At 40.2% G+C, this 14,361-nt stretch overlaps 1 protein-coding gene across 3 annotated transcripts in view; it reads right to left on the bottom strand.

The window, feature by feature from the left end:
- Window positions 1-14,361, bottom strand: part of dock3 (dedicator of cytokinesis 3) — an 822,502-nt gene that overhangs the window by 200,664 nt on the left and 607,477 nt on the right. For all 3 annotated transcript variants that reach the window (XM_052017225.1, XM_052017226.1, XM_052017224.1), the window contains exons 17-18: window positions 8,873-8,979; window positions 5,880-6,051 (exon numbers count right to left, since the gene is read on the bottom strand). In XM_052017225.1, coding sequence (XP_051873185.1) covers window positions 5,880-6,051; window positions 8,873-8,979 — 279 coding nt within the window. The remainder of the gene's footprint in view (window positions 1-5,879; window positions 6,052-8,872; window positions 8,980-14,361) is intronic.

The raw sequence follows: 14,361 nt of genomic DNA on the forward strand, positions 1-14,361 counted from the left end.
GACTCACTCACTCACTTATTCAGTGAGGCCAGCTGGCGGCCGCTCTTCCTGTGTCTGCTTGCTCTCCCGTTACAGCTGTTTCTGTGATCCTCTCTCATGGACTGGTTTTCTTTATTTCCAACTTACAAACAATTCAGGTTATGGACAGTTCTTAGGCACTGAACCCTGTCGTAACCTGAGGACCACCTGTATGCATTTCTGAATTTCCATATGACATAGGAGGTGGCCACTCAGTCCATCGGGTCCACGCTGGCTCCAATTCTCCCACTAATATTTCCTGTAACCTATTTTCCCCACATTCCTATTAATTCTATCACCCACCTGCACTTTTTTCCAATTAATCAACCAGCCGTCAAGTCTTTGAAATGTGGGAGGAAACCAAAGCACCTGGAGGAAACCCACACAGTTGTAGGGAAAATGTGTAAACTCCACACAGAAGAACCAGCAGTCAGGATTGAACCTGAGTCACAGGTGCTATGAGGTAGCAGTTTTATTAGCTGGACCAAAAAACAAACTACTGGAGGAACTCAATGGGTCCAAAAAAGCAGTTTGATTTTTCCTCCACTCCAGCTTTTTGAGACTGAGGTGACTGAGGCGGCCAATGTGGGAATTGCAGCCTCTTTCATAGATGGGCCAGGAGGTACCTGATGATGTGGGCCAGTGAGTTTGTGACATGGTGCCCTCCTGTTACCATTTATGTGGAGCTAATGCATGGACTCCAGGTTCTCAATACCATTCCAAATGCTCCTACTGCATTTCGAGTGGTCATGGTCCAGAGATCCTCAGAAGTGAGTGGGAACATTCAAGGAGGATTTGAGAACATCCTTGATTCTTTTCCTCTGTCTCTCTTCTCATGATAGAGCTCAGCTACAGGGAAGTGCATTGCAGATAGACAATAAGGTGCAAGGTCACAACAAGGTAGATTGTGAGGTCAAGAGTCCATCTCATCGTATAAGGGAACCATTCAATAGTCTTATCACAGTGGGGTAGAAGCTGTCTTTGAGCCTGGTGGTATGTGCCCTCAGGCTCCTGTATCTTCTGCCTGGTGGGAGAGGACAGAATGACCCGGGTGGGTGGGGTTTTTGATTATGCTGGCTGCTTCACCTAGGCAACTTTGAGAGGTAGACAGAGTCCAAGGAGGGGAAACTGGTTTCTGTGACACACTGGGCTGCGTCCACAACTCTCTGCAGTTTCTTGCAGTCCTGGGCAGAGCAGTTGCCATACCAAGCTGTGATGCATCCAGATAGGATGCTTTCTGTGGTGCATCGATAAAAATTGGTGAGGGTCAAAGGGGACATGCCAAATTGCTTTAGCCTCCTGAGGAAGTAGAGGCGCTGGTGAGCTTTCTTGGCCATGGTTTCTACGTGGTTGGGCCAGGACAGGCTATTGGTGATGTTCACTCCCGGGAACTTGAAGCTCTCAACCCTCTCGACCTCAGCACTGTTGATGTAGACAGGTGCATGTACACTGCCCCTTTTCCTGAAGTCAATGACCAGCTCTTTTGTTTTGCTGACATTGAGGGAAAGGTTGTTGTCATGACACTACACCACTAAGCTCTCTATCTCCTTCCTGTACTCCAGATCATAGTTATTTCAGATACGGCCTATTATGGTGGTATCATCTGCAAACTTGTGGATGGAGTTAGAGCTGAATCTGGCCATGCAGTCATGAGAACATAGGGAGTAGAGTAGAGGGCTGAGGACGCAGCCTTGTGGGGCACCAGTGTTGAGAATAATCATGCTGGAGTTATTGCTGCCTATCCTCATTGATTGTGGTCTGTTGGTCAGAAAGTCAAGGATCCAGTTACAGAGGGTGGTGTTGAATTCCAGGTTTGGTGTCGAGTTTGCTTGGAATTGTAGTATTGAAGGCGGAGCTGTAGTCAATAAACAATAGTCTAACGTAGGTGTCAATGCTGGGGATGTTGGACTGGGAGAAAACACTAATATTGGTTTGTTTGTTCTTTCAGGGAATTTGAAATCTTATAGAGATATTGTTGGTGGTAATTCTCAAGTGCCTTGAGATGCTTGCTGTAGATAGTCCAAGTCTCAGAAGTACATAGGAGGGCAGGGAATCACTGCTACCCGGTAGATTGTGAGTTCTGTGTGAGTTCTAAGGTCTTGATCTTCAATTTTCCTTATTGACTAAAGATTGTGTTGGCGCAATGAAGACGATGGTTAGTTTTATCATCGTTATTTGCTTCCATTAGCATTAAATACCAAGTGGCATCATCCTGTGCGCCCCTGGTGTGGCTGTCACTTCAGGGTTGCAAGGATAACTGATACCAAGAAGAACCTTATTGAAATTGCCAAGTTATGGGAAATGATCCAGAAACAGCTGTTAATGTATTGAACTCTGTGGGGAAAAAATATCAGTTGTATAATGCTGAATAAAACAATGTTATTCAATCACAGTTCCAGGCACACATCTCAATTCTCTCATCCTATATCTGTAATGTTTTCGCTATAAGCAACCTACAGAATCAAGTTTATTGCTGTATACAATTGATGATTGTGGTATAAAGTTGTGTTTTTAAATGAAATCCAGTTCAATTTATTTCAGCGGATGAGCAATGTAATGGGCTTCAGTATGGTAAATACAGCAATATGGTGAACTTCGTACAGTGGATCAACAGAACATGGGTTAGTTATTGGGCTGCCAATCTTCCAGAATTTTGCTGCAGTTTCCAGAAGGTGAAAGTTAATCTACAATAGCTTTCTGTGAGTAATCCAGGAAGGAAATAAATATAGGGGCCCTAAAATAATTGTGCTTTTCTTTATTACTCTTGATATATTTGTTTATTAGTTGTAAGAATTTCAAAGATAGAAAAAATGCAGTTTAGCATGTCAGTTGGAGTCAGGGCATCATAAGATGAAATTCCCAGGAATACGTCTAACTAGAATTTGTGACTTAGGATGATGCCTATTCAAACTGCATGTGACTCCTAAATATTAGCATGATCACCAAAGAGAAGTTTTGCAGAAGCTTCTTCCTCAGCTTCTTCCTCAGAAGGCTTAGATTATCCATACCCTGCCAACTCTACCCATCCTCTGCAAGTTTGCCAACACATGCTTCAAGAAGCAACCACAGAAAGGCACAGGATGAAGTATGCCAGCTTACCGCTTTCAATTACAAAGTACTGTACAGTATCCTATAGTAAACAAGAAAGGGAAAGATGTAAGAAGTATACCTTAAAAGTTCTTATCCAGTCAGGAAGGCTCAACTGAGTAAATCTTACATTAATATGCAAATAAGGCAAACTGAAGGGAGGCCAAATTTCAGTCCCAGTTTGATCTGAGTTAACAGATTTCAGCCAGTCGGCAGTTAGGGTGCTACAGTTTGCTTCATTACTTTGATTTATGGGATTTAAAAAATCAGGCATTTTTGAATGCACTTCAGTGACTCCACAAGTGAGTAAGGCCATGGACCATGGACATGACAGAGAACCCGATACCCCTATGATTAAACAATTTGCCAACACTTCTTGGCTGACAAAGTATATTGTGAAGACACCAGAAGGATGACTCTTTAAAGTAAAGGTATCTCAGAGCCATTGGAAGAGATTAAAAGAGGAAAAAAATTACAATAATATCCTGGAATCTGGATTGAGGAGGAAAATGTCTTCAAAGTAGGCATACCTTGAAGACACTTTGCAGTGGAGTAGCAAAATGGAGACACAGGAGACTGCAGATGCTGGAGTTCCTGATATAATGATTTTGTTGAAAGATATGTCAGATATAGAGTGACATATGTAGAGATAAAATTTAGTATTCTTTGGGAAAGAATTCAACCTTCAGTTCATAAAGATGGCTTGTCCACTTTGAAACTGAAGAATGGTGTTCAATAGAAATCTTTCCCTTATGCTTTGCTACATCACTACCCTCCTTATTTGTACTTGCTCCTTACAGTGTAAGACTTACAGCCAGCTCATGCCTCTGTAGACAAAGTTCTGTAGATTTTCTATAATCCATTATACAAAATACTTCACAAACTGGAGGAAATCACACACAAAAAATGTTCATTCATTCTCTGAAAATTGCTTTCTAGGCTTAAAATAAATAAAAGGACTTTTGGAAGGAGAGCAGTATCACACAGTAAACATGGAAGTAATTTCAGAATCTGTTTGTGGGATTTAAATTGAGCCATCTCATTATATTCTGGGTTTAACACTAATTGTGCAGTGCAGGCAAAATGAGGCTCCATATGGCATCATTTCAACCCCATATTTAAAGGGCAAATCCAATGATGCAATTTTGAAGAGTTAGGAGCTTGCACAAAAAATGGAGGAATTCCATTGTGGATTTTGGACAAAATCCAGAGATGGAAAACTTTTTTTCAGCAGGAAAGGAAAGGAACTACTGGTACCATGATGAAAGCAAAGCTGAATATGGCCCAAATTTCTAAAGCACTGTGCCTTGCTCCTGGATACAGTGCAGGAAGCATTTTACTAACCTAAGCAGAATAAGAGAGAAGGTTATAGATAAACATTCAAAACATCCAGTTACTCACTATTTCACCCTCTTCATTCTTCCTGGTTGAGTTGACTCCATTATATGACTCCTGAAACACATCCCTAACTATCTAGCCACCTCCCGTACATTTTAATCATCAAATAATATGATGCCACTAGCTTATAGTCGTTCCCACCAAATGCTCTGCTTCCAACATATCTTCTTTGGCAGTCCTTTGGGATTGAGGATGATTTGTTTCTACACTGATTTTGAAGGGTTTGAACTGATTTTCTCCCAGATGGGGCAGGAGGTGCCTGACAAGGCAGGTGGATGGGTAGTTTGTGAGTAGTGTACTCCTTCTGCTGTTTATGCAGAGCTTCTGTGTGATCACCAGCACTGAGCTCATCACCTCAGGAGATCTGCCCCTGGCAGCTACCAAAATGATAGTCCTGCAACCTAGGACTGCCCGCTTCTATCTCCTCCCCAGAATCCACATGCTGAGTTCCTCCAGCATCATAGTGTTTTTCATCTAGATTCCAGCATCTGCTGTCCTTTGTTTCTCTTCTGTGTGATCCGTGTGAACTCAAGATTCTCAATACTGTTATGAAATGCTTCTTCTCCACATAGAGCATGCATGGGTCCCCATTGCACAACACTATCCTTCTACAATAAAGGTTCATGACAAGACCATGGAAATGTGCACCACTTCACATATTTCAGGAGCTACCACTCGGCGAAGGCAGAAATTCATTATCACCTTCAGTGTACCATGACAGCCTTTGGTGATTTAAGTAGACAGGTTCCAATGTATGCCAAAACAGCTACTAAAAGGCCTGTTCTTTTCCTTGTTGTAAGAGATGACAGCACAGGGATAGTGGGACAGAAATAAAGGTTCTTGCGGAGATCTTGCAGGTAACAACTGCTAGTGATTCCTAGAGTTTTAGTCTCCTTGGCTGTTGGAAATTAGGAGTCAAATACCTATAGACTATCTGGTGAAATAATTAAATATCAGTACATACATGTCCTTCAATGCAGAACTCTGTGGACAGTTTTAACAGTGAGTGAACTATAACCTTCTTTGCAATAATAAATTGCAGTGTTCTTACATTAATAGTATTAGCATTCAGCATAACATCAATTTGCAAAGACAGGTTCACTGGCTCTGAAATTAGGTTGTAATACATGTGTAGAGTTAATTATGCCAGTTTGATATTATTCCCTCTGGTACTTCAATAGAGGTAAAACCAACTACTAACACTATCAGTAAGATAGAAGAGAGAAATCTGAGATGAACATGTTAATCCTTCATATGCTAGAGTTCAATGGGCACTAATATTGTGGCTCTGAAACTTGCTTGAGTAAAAGATAGAAGCTACACCAGTACAGGAATCGATGTAAAACTGGAAGCCAGCAAAAATATTTCAACATTACCATTCTGTGTCAGTTTAGTGGATGAGAGTAGGGTTGAGATCCAGAAGAATTCCTTGGTACTTCTTTGGAATATAAGACTGGATGGGATGTTGGGGCAGCCATTAAAGTCTTCTTTACAACAGGGGAGACCCAGGTACAATCCATGGTTACTGAAAGTGCTGTTTTCATCACACTGTAAATTAAAGTTCCAGATTAATTAATCAATCACATTTACTATTTGCCTCCATTACAAGCAGCAAAAGACAAGAATTAAAGTAATTGGTTTTGAAATAAAGTGCAGCATATTGATTGGTTGGATTCTTTCCCTTGCCATTGTGCTTAAATAGACTGAGGTCTAGAACACAATTGCTGCTAGTGGATGCAACCTGATTTGTCCTTTAAAGTCAAAGCTCAACAGAAAGACAGTCAAAAGTGAGGAAATGTTGGCCTTTACTTCAAGCGGGCTCAAGAACAATGATGAGGAAGTTAACATCAGTTGTACAGTACCACTTCATCAGTGGTTCTGATGAACTTCGTCCTAGGGTCTCAAAAGAAGTGGCTAGTGAGATAGTTGACGCGTTGCTCTTAATTTTCCAAAATTTCCTAGATTTATGGAAGGATCTACTACATTGGAAAATAGCAAATTGTAACTCTTTTATTCAAGAAATAGAGGGAGACAGAAAGCATCAAACTACAGGAGAGTTAACATCTGTCATAGGGAAAATGTTAAGTGCTATCATGAAAGAAGTTAAAGCAGGGCACTTAGGGAAAAAAAATCAAGGTAACCAGGCAAAGTTAGCAAGGTTTTGCGAAAAGGAAAGTATGTTGGAGTTTAATTGGAGTTCTTTGAAGTAATAGGTGCTGCAGCATAAAGAGTGGATGTCCTATACTCAGATCAGAAGGCATTTTATAAGGTGCCCTTCGAAGTTTATTGCAGAAAATAAAAGGTTACGGTGTAGAAGGTAACATGTTCACATGGATAGAACGCTGGCTAACTAAAAGGAAATAGGGGCATAATGGGGCAAGAATATCAAGAAGAGACATAATCCAAAAATTAGAGTAAAACCAATTAGGAAAGAAAGTAGGAAGTAGCTTTTCATACAAATGTTAGTGCATACCTATAATTCTGTTCACCAAAAGGCTGTGGATATAAGACTAATTGCGGTTTTCAAGTCTGAGATTGGCAGATTTGTGTTGGTGCAAATATTTAGGACAAGGGGCAAAAGCAGGCAAATGAAATTGTGATTCAGATCATCCTTGAACAGTACAACAGACTGGAATAATTCTTTTGCTATATTTTGGTGCATTTCCTCAATTAGATTCCAACTGCTAGAAGTTTTCCCAAATTGGGAGTTTGTAATTTCCATTCTCTGACTTCTCTCCTTTGAACAACAGTCAGTACTTTTTCCTTGGGAAAAAACTTTGAGTTATTCTTTGTGATTGTTATGGGATATGAGAAATGAGCTAATTGGGTGTAAATGTGACACAGATTTTGCACAAGTGACTCAGTGTGTTACACTGAAGTGAGACAATTGTATCACTTCTTTCATATCATAATACTATCTCCAACTGTAGCATTGTGTTATATCCTGGATTATAGCCCTATATTTAATGGGTTTCTTATACCATGAATTAAAGAGTCAGCAGAGTGGTGTTCAGGCAGACAAATGTAACACTTCCATTTTGTCTTTCAACTGCAAAATTCAACTTCCATATAATGATCTTGCCCTTATGCAGTGAGTTGGTAACATCTGGAGTGCACTACCTAAACAGTGTGGAAACATTCAATCATAACTTTCAAAAGGAAAATGGATACTTTGCAGGAAAATTTAATAGGGCCAAAGGAAAGCATGGACTGGTTGCATAGTTCTTTCAGAGTGTCGTCACAGGCAGGAAGGGTTGACTGTCATCTCTCTGTACAGTGTGATACAATTTTGCTGTCATTGATGGTAGAAATGTAAAATAAACAATCTTGAATTCCACCCCACCCCCACCCATACTGTCTAAATCAGAGATATGCAAGTTTCAGGGTGTGCTAATATGAAATTTCTCCCTTCAATTCTGTATTTAGATTTACGAAGTGAATCATTTTGCATCAATTATAGTAAATACACAAGGGCATTCAACAGTGAAACTAAATTGATTATTTCAAAATTGCTTCTTGCTAACCGTTGAGTATAAAATCTGATCATGTAAATTAATGCTGACAGTGACTGTAATAATCCACAAGCAACAACTGTAACATCTCCAGGGTTTCTAGGGCTGGCAGAGGATGTCAAAGTGTGTTCTATTTAACATGACAAATAATGAATATTGTATTAAAAATGCCCTTTTACTCGGAGGTATGGGAAGAATCCAGTAATCTTACTATGCACACTCCATCAACATTCCCACAGGAAATTAACAACAGAAGTCAGGATACATTTCACAGATGACACTTTCTTAATTGACAGTCAGGTGTATTTGGTTGTGATGTGACCGATGTGTTAGTGTGGGTAGGAAAACTAGAAGAGGAGAGTAACACTGACACAAAAGAGGAAGTACGTTCAAGTTTATTAGGGGATTCTCTGTGCAGGATTGAGCAGTAAAGTCTTTATGATTATTGAGGCTTTTCAAGGTTATTGGCAGGCTTGGCTCTGATTTTAGAATATCCCTAGGGAAGAGTTTTGGGAGTTGAGAAAAAAAAATCACTAAGTGAATCAACTGTGATATATGAAGAGTTATGACGTGTCTGTTACTCAGCATATTGCTGGAAGGTTGCTTTATGGCTGTAGCAATTTTCTAAATGTGGGGATGTGTAACTGCCATTTAATGGCATGTTTCTGGGTGTATGCAACAGCTTCAGGTTCCAGACAGTACCCTTTGGAAGGACCATTGGGCTGAGTTTGAGTGGCTTTTGTCAGGATACAACACTTACACACACACACACACACACACACACACACACACACACACACACACACACACACATGCAAGATTATTTCTTGGAGATGAACAAATGAGTTGGCAATTACCTTGTAGACATAAAGTTCATGGCTGTCATCCGAAAGTGTTGTACCATCGTCTCGCATTAATGGCGTAAATGCAAAGCCAAATAGTTTCTTTTCACCTTTGTCTTTTGCTAAACATTGCACAATAAAATTAGAATTGCAGAGAAGAAGGAAAAGGACAAAGTCTTAAATTATTTGTACCATGAAAATGGTGAGCCACACACGTTTAGCCCACTCAGTAAACATTGCAATAGAACAAACCGAGACACTGAGTGCAACTTTCTCCTGAAGGGCAAAAATTGATCCTCAGATTGCTAGGGAATGTGATTCCACGCTATTAATGTACAGTAAAATTATAACCCTTGATAAAAAAGTATTCTGCCTTTTTACTTTTTAATTTAATTTCACTGGTACCTTTGCAAGATATTTTTACTAATGGCATTTGTTTCTTTTTGTTTACTGATTTACAACTAATATAACTAATATTCAGTTTCCTAGATATTCTCCCAAATTTTTGTGGTAAAATAATTCAAGTGCAAGGCTTTTTTATACTGCAGCACTAAGCTTGAAGGTCTACTGAAATATATAACTCAATATGGACACATAGTGAATGTTATTATATGAAGTGGCAACCAGATAAACTCAGATGAAACAGTGCCTTAAGAAAAACTGCTTAACATACAAGGCTAAGCAAATAAAGTTATGGAAAAACAAGCCCAGGTGAGTTATGTCAGAATGAAAGTCACCAAAGGAAAAATACAAAAGATTGATTTCACATGACCTGTGTGCTTTCTGTTTCTGATGGCAAATGTTACCACAATGGAACACATGGCATTACAATGCACTCTTCATGAACACTTCAATATGACTTGCTGCATCTGTGAGGATCAAAGCCATGAGAGAGACACATATCCGCTTAGAAATGCACACTTGCAATTTGTACAATATGTTAGGAGGCTGTTAATATTAAATACTGTATATAGCTGCTGTGTATGTTGAAACAAGAAAGAATGTTGTAGTAAAAGGAGTTGACAGAGAAGAACATATTCCTATGCTTAATTGTACTTGGTCTGAAACGGTGTGTGGAAGCAAGAATAGAAGTGTTGTAATCAAAACTAATTTACTTTGTTACCACTTGCAAGAAGCCGACTGCAGGGAAGGCAGTTAGAAAATAAAACAATATTGCACAAAGCTTAGCTCATGAAAGCTTTCACTTAATATGGTGCTGAATCCAAACATCCCTGGCAAAGCAAGTTAAACTCCTCCTCACTGACAATCACCACAGGCGCACCTCAAGGTTGCATGCTTAGCCCTCTGCTTTACTCTCTCTACACTCATGACTGTGTGACTAGGTACAGCTCAAACACCATCTATAAATTTGCCAATGACACCAGTGCTGTTGGCAGAATCTCGGATGGCAACGAGGAGGCGTACAGGAGTGAGAGAGATAGGCTGGCTGAGTGGTGTCGCAACAACATGCTCGTACTCAACATTAGCAATACAAGGAAATTGATTGTGGACTTCAGAAGAAGTCAGGAGAACACACACCAGTCCTCACTGAGGGGTTAGCAGTGGAAAGGGTGAACACCTTCAAGTTCCTGGACGTCAACATCTCAGATGATCTATCCTGGGTTCAACGTATTGATGCAATCATGAAGAAGGCATGCCAGCGACTCTACTTCATTATTTGGTATGTCACCAAAGAGTCTTGTAAATTTCTACAGATGTACCCGGGAGGGCATTTTGACTAGTTGCATCACCGCCTGGTATGGAGGCTCCAAAGTGCGGGATCAAAAGAGGCTGCAGAGGGTTATAGACTCAGTCAGCTCATTCACTGTCACAACCCTCCCCACCATCGAGGACACCTTCAAGAGGTGGTGCCTCAAGAAGGAGGCATCCATCATTAAGGACCCTCAGCATCCAGGACATACCCTCTTCTCATTACTGCCATCGGGGAGGAGATACTGGAGCCTGAAGACCCATACTCAAATTCTTCTCCTCCGCCATCAGATTTCTGAATGGTCCATGAATGCATAAACACTTCCTTGTTATTCCTATTTTGCACTATTTATTTATTTTTTTGTAACTTATAGTAATTTTTATGTCTTACACTGTACTGCTGCTGCAAAACAACAAATTTCATGACATACAGTGGCATGCAAAAGTTTGGGCACCCCTGGTCAAAATTTCTATTACTGTGAATAGCTAAGAGAGTAAAAGATAACCTGACTTCCAAAAGGCATAAAGTTAAAGATGACACATTTCTTTAATAGTTTAAGCAAGATTACTTTTTTATTTCCAGCTTTTACAGTTTCAAAATAACAAAAAAGGAAAAGGGCCTGAAGCAGAAGTTTGGGCACCCAGCATGGTCCGTACTTAGTAACACCCCCTTTGGCAAGTATCACAGCTAAGAGTCTTTCAATTCATGTTTGGGGGATTTTCTCCAAACTTTCCTGCATCCTCACCACAAAATTCAGTGTCAGAAGTTTGCAAAGGAACATCTAAACAAGCCTGATGCATTTTGGAAACAAGTCCTGTGGACTGATGAAGTTAAAATAGAACTTCTTGGCTGCAATGAGCAAAGGTATGTTTGGAGAAAAAAGCGTGCAGAATTTCATGAAAAGAACACTTCTCCAACTGTTAAGCACGGGGGTGGATTGATCATGCTTTGGGCTTGTGTTGCAGCCAGTGGCACGGGGAACATTTCACTGGTAGAGGGGAGAATGAATTCAATTAAATACCAGCAAATTCTGGAAGCAAACATCACACCGTCTGTAAAAAAGCAGAAGATGAAAAGAGGATGGCTTCTACAACAGGATAACAATCCTAAACACACCTCAAAATCCACAATGGACTACCTCAAGAGGCGCAAGCTGAAGGTTTTGCTATGGCTGTCACAGTCCCACAACCTAAAAATCATCGAAAATCTGTGGCTAGACCTCAAAAGAGCAGTGCACGCAAGACGGCTGAAGAATCTCATAGAACTAGAAGCCTTTTGCAAGGAAGAATGGGCGAAAATCCCCCAAACAAGAATTGAAAGACTCTTAGCTGGCTACAGTAAGCATTTACATGCTGTTTACATACTTGCCAAAGGGAGTGTTACTAATTACTGACCATGCAGGGTGCCCAAACTTTTGCTTCCGGCCCTTTTCCTTTTTGTTATTTTGAAACTGTAAAAGATGGAAATAAAAAAAGTAATCTTGCTTAAAATATTAAAGAAATGTGTCATCTTTAACTTTATGCCTTTTGGAAATCAGGTCATCTTTTACTCGCTTAGCTATTCACAGTAACAGAAATTTTGACCAGGGTTGCCCAAACTTTTGCATGCCACTGTATGTCAGTGATAATAAACCTGATTTTCAAAAATGCAAATCTGTATCTGTCTGTGTGTGACATAATCAGCGGTTAGTAAGTTTAAACACAAAGGGAAGAAATGTGATCTAAATACTGAGGTAGTGAAGTCAGTTCTTGAAACTACAAAATATAAGAACATCTGTCAGGCAAGAAACACAACAGTCTCAAAAGCAAAATTAAGTTTTAGGAACAAAACTGTCCATATGTGAAGACTTTACAAGGGTTTTAGTAATGGATGGAACCCAGCATGTTTACCTCCATGAATTTATAAGTATGGTTTGTTTCACAGAACTATTGCTGTTTATTTTTGAGGTGTGTCCAGGAGAGCTTTTTGCCGAAGAATGTAAGTAGACAAATGAGGGAAGGAGCATTAGTGGATCCTATCTTGAGAAGGTAGCTGGTCATGTGGGGGACCATTTTGGAGATCGTGACCATATCTCCACTCATTTTGAAGTGGTTATAGAAGAAGATAGGGAGGGACCAGTAATATAGTCCTAAACTGGGGGGACGCCTACTTCATTACCATAAGGGACGACCTGGCCAAGTTAGAATGGGAGTATCTACTTGCAGGTAAGTCTACATCTGCATGGTGGAAAGCATTCAAAGGAGAAATAGTGATAGTTATGTTCAATAAGGGTAAAGGCCAGGGTAAAAAGTATACAGAACCCTGGATATCGAGGATAAAGGAGAAAAATGGAAGCAGATGACAGATATAGGGAACTAATGACAGGAGAGGCCTGACAACAGCATAAAGTATAGGGATGTTTAAAAAGGAGATTAGGAAGGTTAAGAGTGGTCACGAAAAATAAGTGATTACAAGATTAAGGTAAATCTGAAGACATTCTATAAGTATGTTAATGGTAAAAGAATAATCAGGGAAAAAGTATGGCGCATTAGAGACAGCATAGGTAATCTGTGTGTGGAGCCAGAAGGTATAGGTGAGGTCCTAAGTGAATACTTTTGATCAGCATTCACAAAGGGAGCACACTTCGTAGTTGTGTGAAGAAGTAAATCAAAGTCTAATGCAGAAATTTAATGAAGAAGTAAGTGAAAGTCTAGTGCATGTCTCCGTAAATAAAGAAAAGATACCCAATGCCTTAAAGGTGGATAAATCCCAGGACTATATGAGATTTATCACAGGCTGCTACAGTTCAAAGGGAAGAGATTGTTGTGCTCTAGCTGAGATTTTTAAATTTTTGCTGGACACAAGTGAGGTACCAGATGACTGGAGGACAGAAAACGTGATCCCCCTTTTCGAGAAAGCCAGCAGGAAAAATCCTGTTAACTATGGACCCATGAGCCTAACATCAGGGAGGATACTGGAAAACTCTGAGGGAGAGGATTAATGATCACTTGGAAAGCCAGGGACTAATCAGAGATACCCAACATGGCTTTGTCAAGGGCAGATCCTGTCTGACCAATTTGGCTGAATTCTTTGAAGAGGTAACAAAGTACATCAATGAAAACAGGGGTAGTAGCTATGATTTACATGGACTTTAGCAAAGCCTTTGACAAGGTCCCACATGGGAGACTGGCTCAAAAAGTTAGGGCCCATGGAATCCAGGGCAAGTTTGCGAAACTTGATCGAAAATTGGCTTGGAAATAGGAGAGAGAGATAAAGGGCTGCTTTTGTGATTGTATGCCTGTGACTAGTGGTGTCCCACAAGGATCAGTGCTAAGATCCTTGCTGTTTGTAATAAATGTGAATGAATTGGATGTGGATGTGGGAGGCATGATCAGTAAGTTTCCTAATGACATGAAAATTGGCAGAGTTGTTGATAGTGTAGAATTTAGTCAGGCTGCAGAGAGATAATAATGCGTTGGTGAGACGGGCTGAAAAATAGCAGATGGAGTTCAATCCAGACAAATGTGAGGTGATGCATTTTGGGAGTACTAATGAGAATAGGACATACACCTTTTGAAGTATTAAGGAACAGAGGGATCTTGGAGTACGAGTCCATAGATCCTTGAAGGTGGCAACATAGGTAGGTAACATGGTTAGGAAGTAATATGGGATACTGGCCTTCATTAGTTAGGGCATTGAATACAGAAATAGGCAGGTTATGCTCCAACTTAATAAAACATTGGTTAGACCTCAGCTGGAGTACTGTGTACAGTTCTTGTCACCACACTATAGAAAGGATGTGAAAGCGCTGGAG

This window comes from Pristis pectinata, chromosome 6 (genome assembly GCF_009764475.1).
Source record: "Pristis pectinata isolate sPriPec2 chromosome 6, sPriPec2.1.pri, whole genome shotgun sequence".
Classification (NCBI taxonomy): Eukaryota; Metazoa; Chordata; class Chondrichthyes; order Rhinopristiformes; family Pristidae; genus Pristis; species Pristis pectinata.